The 11,244-nt window shown below is 39.9% G+C and overlaps 1 protein-coding gene across 1 annotated transcript in view; it reads right to left on the bottom strand.

Annotated features, from left to right (window-relative positions):
- Window positions 1-6,407: 6,407 nt before the first annotated feature.
- LOC149068587 (uncharacterized) overlaps window positions 6,408-11,244 on the bottom strand; it is a 48,360-nt gene continuing 43,523 nt past the window's right edge. The window contains exons 4-7 of the mRNA XM_089251160.1: window positions 9,929-10,074; window positions 9,269-9,497; window positions 8,279-8,463; window positions 6,408-6,503 (exon numbers count right to left, since the gene is read on the bottom strand). Of these exons, the coding sequence (XP_089107286.1) occupies window positions 6,408-6,503; window positions 8,279-8,463; window positions 9,269-9,497; window positions 9,929-10,074 (656 nt within the window). The remainder of the gene's footprint in view (window positions 6,504-8,278; window positions 8,464-9,268; window positions 9,498-9,928; window positions 10,075-11,244) is intronic.

Below are 11,244 nucleotides of genomic sequence, written 5' to 3'. Positions count from 1 at the left end.
CATCGCTTTTCTTACTGGATATGGCATTTAATTACGGAGAAGAAATAATTATATAAGGGTTATAATTAGCGTTAACGAAGCATCCTTAACCAGTGGCTATCGATTCAGTATTTCATTGGAGGACTTAATTATTCAGTTGTCAAGTTCATCACAAGAAACTGACTTGCTAGGATGGAATTTATCCTTTTCTCACCGCCAAAAAGTTGTCTATCGTCGTTGAAGCAGTTTATTACAGTTTTTAGTGCGTTCTATATGACGTATGGATGTCGCACCACTCCCTCAAGCTCCTGTACACCTGACATGACATGACCAGATTCACCCTGCCTCAAATCTTTTGCAAGATAACGAAGCGTATTCACACCCCTAAGGATCGGTGTGGTGAATCATTAGACAATTATATTTCAACAAGACCCGGGAGAGAGAGAGAGAGAGAGAGAGAGAGAGAGAGAAATCTTATTTTTTTTTGTTTTTTTACACCACTTCACCCGATTAAGAAGGGAAGACTATTGTATCAACATGAGATTCAAATACACCCTCTCTTAGACCAGTGATTCCCAACGTGGACGTTAACGCCCCCTGGGGAGCGATGGAATGTTTCAGGGGGGCGGTGGAAGTTACTGGTGTAACATAGAACCCTATGGGTTAGATTGTGTTGGGGGGCGATGGGAGAAAAAAATTTACGAAGAAGGGGGTGATGAGACAAAAAAGGTTGAGAAACTATGTCTTAGACAAAGACGAGCCCCAAAAGGAAAAACAAATGTTTCGCTTGGAAAACGTGTTTTTAATTCTCTTACACGAAAAGGTTCGTGAAGTTACTTTGTGGTATGAAATCGGCCTACACACTTTGGTATCGACGTAACAATATACAGGGTGTCCTGTAAGTCCTAATATGGTTGGTTATTTTGTAAACTTATTTGCAAGTCAAAATGGTGTCTTTCTTAGTTACTTTCTTCCATAACCAATAAACGGGTAAAAATAGAATTTTATCAGCAAAAAGTATACTTTCTGGAAAATATTGAAAACAACTGTACAGTACAGTTCTAGTACATTGCGTATAAAAGACGTTATTGAACTAGCACCTCTAATGCCAACTATAAAATAAAAACCACGGCTGTCATATTTCTTTCATTGGTAATGTTGACTGGTTTTCGACTAATGTCGAATGAAGAATGTCGAATGTCGAACATGAAGAAAATAAATACCACGTAAATCAATAAATGTTTTATTATTGGCTTCGGTGACAATCGGTTCCTATATGTTACTGTGCCTAAAAGCGGTACGCCAGTGTTTATGCATAATCGTCTCGATATATAAACAAAGTTTGATTAAATTTCACTGCATTTATCACTTTTACCGGTGATTATGCATCTCCCCATCTTGGGACAGAGTGGGAGCCATGTTCTGGTTTGGTGGTGGTGATTATGCATAATTCCCAAATGAAGTTTGAAAGTCTGATTAAAATATAAAAAAAATGTGTATTGAAACATGAAACCTTTCTTCTCTTCATTAAACCAATTAATTATTTTTCCCGTATATGATAGTTCGCGTATCATATACGTGTAAACGTACACACATTGTGGAATAAAAATTGAATTAAATGAAAATAAGATGCAAGATAAAAACACATTCGTAACAACATTATCAGTCTTGTAATGTTGGCTTTCTTCACACGTATCAACATGTGCAAATAGAATATTAACATTACCGTTCGAAATCAGCATCCTGGACCATAGTTACGTTCAGTTGATCCAGTAACTAATTGACGGATTATCATATATATACCGATTTGAGCTTAGGATTATACATAATTACCGTTTAATATGATAAATTCTGGATTTATGAATATAAATTCACAAATTAGAGTTTGGGGGAGAAAAACGAGATTTTTTGCCTGATTTTACTGTCCGCTAACGGGGAGTGAAATACGTTAAAGCCACGGGACTGGAGATCAGAAAAAAGTCCACTAACGGAGGGTGTCCGTTAAGGGAGGTTCCACTGTAGTAAATTGCACTATGACGGTAAACCGGAGTTTTGCTCGGTTTTAAAGATGAACCGATGTTACCATGTATCGTATTTTGTTAAACGTGTTAGAAGTTCCAGCACAAATCCGATTTTATGTGTAGCAACCAGTGGCGTAGCAAGGTCTGGTGTCACCCAGTGCGGAGTTTTAACTTGTCACCCCTACTCTCCCATTTCCACCAAAATATAAAATGAAATTTATTGAGGAAGTAATTTTTTAATAAGACAAGACAGGGCTTCAGTGAAGGGGACCTCGAGATAAACCTGATTTTTTTCCCAGAATATAATCTTGAGCCGCCCCTGGCTATGGGTGTGCTCTTTAGAGGATAAGAATATCACGTTGACCGAGTTTACGCAGGCGCTTCGCTTCATTCTGGCCACGACGTTTGACTTGGACAGGAGTATAGTTTTTTTTTTCCCGCTGAGCAACCGATTGAAGATTTGGAAATCAATGAAGTGGGAAACTCGGTCAGCGTGATATTCGTATCTTCTAAAGAGGACACCCATAGCGTGTTGAAATGCATAAGAAATTTTTTAGTATTTCCTGGTATTTCCCTTATTCGTTGACGATCTTTTTGAATATTATTATGATGTACGGGTTAAAAAATATGATCTTGTTGCACAGAACGACTTGGAGTCAATGATATTTGTGGGAAGGATGAGATGAGGGGTCACCACACAGGACCGGCTGTTTGTTTACTTGAGCACCAAAACAGTTCGAAGAAACGCGAGACTGAACACCCCCCCCCCCCCCTACGCACCACACAATAATACTAAATTATTACAGCATCACATAGTTCACCCGCAATTTGCTGTAATTAGCGATTGTAAAGGCCCATGTAAAGTAATTGACATGTTATTTTATTAAACAAAAAAAAGGCGCATTAATACAAAACCGGCAATTTTTTGTCACCCCTCAGAGCTAGTACCCGGTGCGAGCCGCACCCCCCCCTTCCTACGCCACTGGTAGCAACATTGCAATTCAGCTTGAGAAACAATCAACGAGGTTGCAGAAACTAGACGTTTATTCTATGACAGGCCTCCTTCAAATATCGCTTCATCTGGTAATTTTTCCCGAATTTTTGGAAACCCTTTTGCCACAAGCGGTTTTTTTTTTTTTTTTTTTCAAATATTCCTTACAATACATCAAGCAGTTTTTGTGCGCGGTAGCCCAGGTCGATAAGATACTCGATTGAAGTACCAAAGGATGTTTAGAGGTGTCGCGAGTTCGATACCTTGTTCGTCCTCGTCAGAAAACTTTCCTGACGCAGGGGTGCAAACAACACAGAGACGGTGACTTGGCAGCAGAAAAAGTTTGCTACCGCGGGGACTCCCACGTTGAGGGGTTAGCATACCAACCTCTCGGCGAGTATAAAGAAAAGGCTGCCGTTCCGAATCGGCAATAAATTGTAGGTCCCGGTCTAATTATCCCTCGCGAGCAGTGGTGCGACAAAATGATCAAACAGTATTTTATTTGAGATTGCATCTAATATGTTTATGTGAATCACACCGGGATTCCATTCAAAGTGAATCGAATTCAGTACGATTCTAGAGCGTACTGAGCAATAGTTATTATGCATGAGACGGGCGTGGTTCTCATTTGTTGAGGAAAATTTAATTATAACGGATAGTTAATGAATTTTTTAACTTCACAAGAAACACTAACTGAAGAAGTAATTACGGGGAATATTACAGTCTCCAAAATCCGAGACCTAGGTACAAATCGAAGCGTGGCGGACAAATCAATGAGTTCACAATTTATTGTGCAGTTTTTATTCATATTAATTTACAATATACCAATAACAACTGTTAAAACTTTGAAGCAACCCCGATACTTTAATCAATACTATTATTTATATGATAACTAATTGATATATTATTATACTGATTTTTTTATGCGGCACATTTTAAGTGAGCATTAGTATTTTTCATATTTCACAAACAGCAGAAGAAACAGATGGCGTCACTAAATCAACAATGAACAACAATTCAACCGAAACCGAACCTCTTTTAATATGCGTGCTTTTCAGCAGAGGATATTTATTAATTATCAGGAATTTTGTGATGTTTCATCCATTTAATTTTTTCCTGATTTGAAGAAGGAAGAGACTACTTTTATAAATTACTCCAGGGCCATCCAGGCATCGCTCGGGGGAATGGGGGGCTTCTTGGTCAGACAGTTGCACTTCACGATAATGGGATCAGATGCTGTGATAAATAACAGGGCCGCTTGGGCAAATTACTCATTCTTCCTATCGGGAATTCGATCAATTGACAAGGGCCACATACTTTTAGGGTCCTCTAATTCAGAAATTCCTCGGGGCCCCCTCTGGAGGCAGATTTGTGGATTTATAGCCCGTGGGCTATATAAATTTTGCTTCTCTTCGCCCATTTCAGTCTTATTTTTTCTTGACTACTTAATTCCTCTAAATTAGCCACCCTGGACTATAGCCGCTTACACCCGTCTCCCTTTCCCTATCCCCCTGTGTCTGAGTCACGCTTTTTTTAGGCCCTCACGAGTGTTCACATCTTCTAAGTCACTATTTTCATCCCTCACTCACATGCTTGCGCACTCTTCAGGGGGGTTAGGGGGATTCCAACTTAAAACTCTTCTTTTACAACCTTTAATAGTTATAATTCTGTTCTACGGAACTCAAACAAATTTTGAATATTTATGCAAAACACTGCCGCAATGCCGTCTCAACAGCGTCATAGCTCCAGGGCAAAATTAAACAGGGCTTACAGGCTGCAGTTCTTAATTTACATATGTAATGTGATAAATGATTGTGCTAGATCATATCGTGGAACCCCCTATGCAAATGAGATCGCCGTGCCTTTCCTGGGTGGGATTCACGTGTAAAGATGTGGCCGAGGTTGCCCCGTAAAGTACACGTAAATTCTGCAATTCAAGAATCCTCACTTCTGGTGTGGATGAAAAATTTCCAACCCCCCCCCCCAGTTTTTACTACTCATGATTTCCTGAGGCAAATGACATTCATGAACCTCTGGAGCTTCTGGTTCGAAAACTTGATAAGGAAAAATGTAATGTCACTGTTTATAAATTATTTAGTCATCCAAGTGGTTTGGATTTTTTTCAAACGGCACTATTTCGTTAAAATTGAAAAGAAAAAACAGCTTTGCGAGTTATCAGTAATACAAAAGTACTCATTTTTGAAAACTCGGAACCCCAAAAAAGCTGTCATGGAACCCCAGGGTTCCGCGGAACATCAGTTGGAAACCATGATGCAATCAATCTTTTCACCATCTGACTACAAACCGTAATATAATTAAAGCAAGGCCTACTCAAGTTCATCATAGTCTTCAGGAAGAAGAGAGAAAAAGGTTTTTTTTATCCCTTTGTAACTGCCTGTGAATGTGTAAGCAAAACAATTCTCTGTCGCTTTTCATGATGTGAGCGAGGTTGCCATATTTTGGCGACTTCTAAAGTGGGCTACACATATACACGTGTCCATTGAATAACTGGATTCCGAATGGAAGAGTTATTCTTTTCTGAACTCGGAAAGAAAAGTCATTAGGTCTCTGCCGGGGCTCGAACTCAGGCCCTCTTGAAAAACCGGGCAAGCATGCTACCATCTACACCACTGGAGACATGATCATGCCTTCCTTATTTGACGCTCTGTGGCTTGAAGCGTGGAAGGAGAGGCATTACTAACTTCTCTTAACAACAGCAAACGGCCCTCCTCCCTCAGGTGGAACGGTAAAGAGATGGGTGGTGTTTTCTCCAGTGATGTAGATGTTGTATGTAGATGGTAGTATGTTGCCCGGTTTGTAAAAGGGCCTAGGTTCGAGTCCCAATGGAGATCAGGTGCCCTTTTCCTTCCCGAGTTCCCGAGTTCACCTCGGCATAATATCCAGAAAATATCTGTTGCATTGTTTATCTTGGCGTTTACTAGATCACCGCTTCTATTTTGGCAGAGTGCGACAGATATTCAACATGAGACATGCAGAACATGAAAAGCATTTCCATTTTTCGCTTCACAGCGTGGGAGAAAGATGACATCACGAGTATAACACGAAACAAGCAATAATACTGGCAAACATAAATAAGTTCCGGCATGTAACAATTCGTTAGAAATTCCCCAGAAGAATGCTTACAAGATGCACGAACAGTTTAGTAGTAGTAGTAGAGTTCTGAGACACCCTTTTTGTACATGTTGTGAAGCTTTTTCACTGGTGAATTTCCAAACATAATTATTCTGCTGAAATACCGCGTTGGAACTCAAAAGAAATTTGATCGACGTGATTGATTCAAATTGGCATCAATTGGGATCGGGTTATGCAATAAATTTTATTTTAAGGAGGGATGATTGGCACACTATTGGCACTATTGGCGCTAACGGATGTGTCGCATTGCGACGGAACCTTTCTCAGTCTCTGCGAATAACTGTGTCAGGGTTACGGTTGAGTTCGAGGAAAAACTCCATGGCATCGTCGATGACTTTCTGGGAATCTTCAAGAGTGCACTGGAAGTAAAAAATATGCATGGCCATTACTTTCCGATAAAATGTGCATTGATAGTTTTATACATCTCATGAGATTACAATGCTTACGTGCTCAACCCTTCACCCACGAGACAAATATCCAAACTACTCAAGTGGCCTACGAGAGATTACCAAATCACTTGAAGGGTCCGTGCTGCATTTCCAGATCATTTGACCCTTTCAGATCCTAACGTAAGCTGCTTTTTCTCTCTGTAGAATTTTTTCTTTTCATATCAGGGAGTTAAGCTTTGACTTAAGGATTGTGTAAATTTTTGGTTAGAAATATGATGAATTTGAACTTTGGGGCTTTCATCAGACGCTTTTAAAGTTGAACTTTCAGAGTTTCCTTAGATGTCTTAGAGGAGAAAGTGCCTCCGGGAAAAGTGTGATTTATTGCATAAAATTTAGCAATAAAATTCTGCGAAAATTTCAATGTGAAGATGAATATACCCTGCATCACATCTTGGCTGAAAAAATTTGAACGAAATGAATTATTTCTTTACAAGAAAAATGAACAAAAAAATAAAAAAATAAATAAATATTTGGTGACATTCATGTTTTTAATGCATTTTTTGACTATCGAAAATGCAAAAACATTTTGGACATTTAAAAAAAATGATTGCTCGTGTGAAAGGGCCAGGCTGGCAGCGCCAAATTTCTATATCACTTTACACTTTGGGAACTTTTTCTAATTGAAAGTATACTTCTAGGATCAAATGTTCGCCAGTAAAATGTCATACTCCCCCCCCCCCTGTTTGCTATGCACCCTGTACATACAAAATTCATTCACATTATATTCGTTTATTCCGACTTTTACAACTCATGAAATTTCTGAGAAAAAACACCTTGACACTCTTCTAATAAGAACACAGCGGCACTTGACAAGTACTGTACATGGTACTTGTTTAGTTGTGTACTACAAAAAGCTCATCTTTATGCTTTATGGTGTAAACTTTACCGGTACATGGACGTTAATTTGTCTTTTTCTTCAGAGTAAAAGGACAACAGCCTGTCCGGAAATGCTCAATTCAGTCTCCCCACTCGCAAGCGTATCATATTAGACCCTAGTAACAAGAAAATGTCACACTTCTTATCTCTGGCGTGGGCGGTAGTTCATCCGTGAAACCCCCCACCAAGAAACTTTGAAACAAAATATAGAAATTAGTAATAATTGTTCTTGGCTGAACAAAATTTCGTGAACAAGTGGTTTCGCAGCGATACCAACGACCGCCCTTTCGAAGTAGTAAGTGAACTGCGGCATATTGAGTGACACGAATCACATTTCCAGATCACTTGACTGGCTCGTGGGCACAAAATTTCCGTTTCACCAAAGTGTCTCGCGGCGAATTTTCAGATCCCACAATCATCTGCGTTGCGTTTCAAACCAATGAAATCACCTGCACTCTCCATAAGGTTGAGCAACCTCGAACTAATGAGTACTCGAAAGAGCTAATAGTGCTCCCGATCAATGGTTTTTTTAGGCCTAATGGAACACTTTACATAGTTTTCCATTTTGGGAAACAACTACCTAAACGCTTCACATTTGAGTAATTTTTCGAGGTCTCTGTAGCTACCTTAATCAACTGCCACTGCTCTACTCCCACTTTTTGCTTGATTTTGACCCGTGGTCCCTTTAGAATATCACAGTTCAACAAGGGAACTATTTGGTATCTGAATGAGAGCCAACCATTCCATCATATGAATCATGTGGCAAAGCAACTAAAAAAAAACACAGTTCGTTAATTTATCAAACTTACAGGTGGTATCTCAACGGACAACGGTGCATACGCGATTTCAGGACGCGTCACTTGGAGTGTCCCACAGCGGGGGACGTCCCGGTGCCACACGCCGTTGATCTCGACTCCGGTGCTCTGGAACAAGAACTTGCCTAGTCCGTGTTTCATGTCATTGAGCCACCGACCCTCGTAGAAACTTCCATCAGCTGTATGGAAAAAAAAAAAAAAAATGGAAATGTGGAACGATAAATGATATCATTGGTGTGAGGATTCACTCTCGCGCAGAATCTCATTCATCTCAAGCTTATTCGAGTCAGTTTTGTTCACGAGACACACCCAAACTTTACTGCATTAGACTGAACAAAAGTTTGCCACATGAATTCAGAACCACCCTGTATTTTATCATCTGGGACTTCGTGACCTTTCGCCACCAATATCACCAGCAAAGGTTGAGAAAAGAAATAATCTTTTATGTGCAACACCGTAAATACATTTTTTCAGGTTATTTTTAAATTCAGTTCAAAACTTTTCTTGGGCCAGGATTACACAGTAAAAGTTTGATGAAAGATCTTTTACAAAACTTGAATGAAATAACTAATAATCCTATTGATTACATTCGCTCGAATGTAACAGATGCAATTATTGTTTGCATTTTTAAATTTTTGTAACATATCTTTTATCAAACTTTTATAGTGTAATAAAGAACTATTTTATACTTTCAATGAATGATTCAACATTTTAGATAGAATTTGTCTGCGTAAAAATTTCTTCCCTTGAGACGTTTATTAATTTTTACGTTGGACAATGCTTTTCCCAAATTTCCCTAATACAAATGGCTGGTATTAGGTAATTTATACTTTTTTTTGTATGACGTATTTGTGTGTTTTTGGTGTTGGCTTTTGCGAAATGTGCTGGGCATTTTTTCTGCAGCCCTCATTACCTCTTCATATGACGACACTTGGTACATTTAAAATCCCCGACCACACAACAACCATGGTGAATGACACTCACGCAGCTTTAGGACGCCATCTCCACTCCTTTGGTCGTTCGACCAGTTGCCCTCGTACACGGATTCATCTTTATAGGACATGATTCCATGTCCGGAGCGCTTGCCCGCTTTCCACAGGCCCCTGTAACAACTTCCGTCTTCATACATCATCTTTCCGTATCCTTCCATTAGATCGTCTTTCCAGTTGCCGTCGTATAATCCTTTGTCCTTGTATTGGCTGTGCCCGAGACCCTTTGAAAGAGATATGAAAGAACTTGTCTGAGAAGTCAGTGAGGTAGGCATCAGTAAGGATGTCAGTACAGCCTGGGGGCCGACAATAAGCCTTCTCGACAAACCGGAGATCTTCTAAATTGGCAATTGGGTACTTACGTATGTGTTATCCAAAACCCGAGCCAAACACCGCGATTTGTTGTCAAAAACGGCAACTTTCTGATCGCCCCGTTGGCTATATGGTAACCCGACCTGATACACCAATCAGGAATATGTGTGGCCACGTGAGATACCAGAGACGCCGTATTTGGTGATTATACACAATGGTGCCAATATACATCGCCAAATACACATCTGTTAAAACCTTCTCGTCAACCAGGTTTCGGATAGTACGTAAGTACCGCTACTTGGACTGTTTTGTACCAAAAATAGAACAAAACTTGGATACTCACAAACCGCATATCGTTCTTCCACATCCCCCCGTACAAGCATCGTCCAGTATCGATGAGGCTGAGGGTGCCGTAACCTTCCCTCATTCCGTTTCTCCACTCCCCGTTGTAACATAGGTTTTTGGACTGCCAGAACTTCATCCCGTTTCCTGAAGAGAAAACACGTATCGAGAACTCGCGTGAAAATGTGAGGATATTCCATAATATGGATATTATTTAGGTTTTTTCGTTCTTTCCGGAAGATAAGAAAATACATCAATTTGGTGACAATTATGGCTACCTAACCCTCACAACATAAAAATCCTTTCAGAACTATTGCAACAGTCTAAATCAGGGGTTCTTGGCGAGATTTTTAGAGACACCTTGAGCTTACATATGTCACTGCCAAAGCTCGAAATTGGCCAGTTCGCGAAGTGGCCGGTTAGATCGCGAATCGGCCAATTTCATTGTAAATTGACTTGGCCAATGTCTGAATTACGGGCTTTGGCCAAAGTTTGATGTGCTGATGTAAGACGGTCCGGTAGGCACCCAATCCATTTTTTTTTTCATTGCCACCGGCTTTTTATAGAAGCTATATTCGATTAGCTCCATGTAGAGAGAGAAAAATGAAGAGATTTGAGAGAAAAGAAACTATTTTTTTAATAATGTATAGATATATAGTTTTTCCGTCAAATTCGGAAAAAAATGATTATCGCGTCGTGACTGCGGATTGATGGGTTGTCATGGCTATAACATGGTCATACTTATCACGAAAAAATACGCCAACTTGGCGATGATCCCGAATCACTTCTTTTGCTATCGAACTTTTGCCAGGGATCTCTAGCCACTTCTCGAACTGGCTGGCCAAAGACCGAAATTCGGAAAATCAGAATTGGCCGGGTCTATTTACAACGAAATTGGCCAACTTCGGGATTTGGAAGTGACATATACATTGCTATACAGCAGGGATTCGTAACCTATGGGTCGCTACCCAAACTTTATTCACAGGGGATTCAAATTGGGTCGTACAAATTTACTTACATCTTACTTGAGCTATTGGTCACGACTCAGACTTGATTCGCAGAGGCTTCCGAGTTGGGAATACTCTGGAAATATACTTACAGCCAGGGATTCTTGAGCTACAGATCACGATCCCGACTTGATTCGCAGGGGCTTTCATTATGAGTCGGACAAATCCATTTACAGTCATGATATAAATGCACTTATTGAGTCACAGATTTCACTAATTTCAAAAAACAAACAGTCCCATGGGTTACGAAGCTGATCTTATTGCTGATTTTGGGTGCGGCTGAAAAAGGTTAAGAACCCCTGCTATACAG

This window comes from Pholcus phalangioides, unplaced genomic scaffold (assembly GCF_987345545.1).
Source record: "Pholcus phalangioides strain wild (caught in Gottingen) unplaced genomic scaffold, Ppha-v1.0 ptg000024l_1, whole genome shotgun sequence".
Classification (NCBI taxonomy): Eukaryota; Metazoa; Arthropoda; class Arachnida; order Araneae; family Pholcidae; genus Pholcus; species Pholcus phalangioides.
This window is presented reverse-complemented; position numbering and strand designations above follow the sequence as displayed.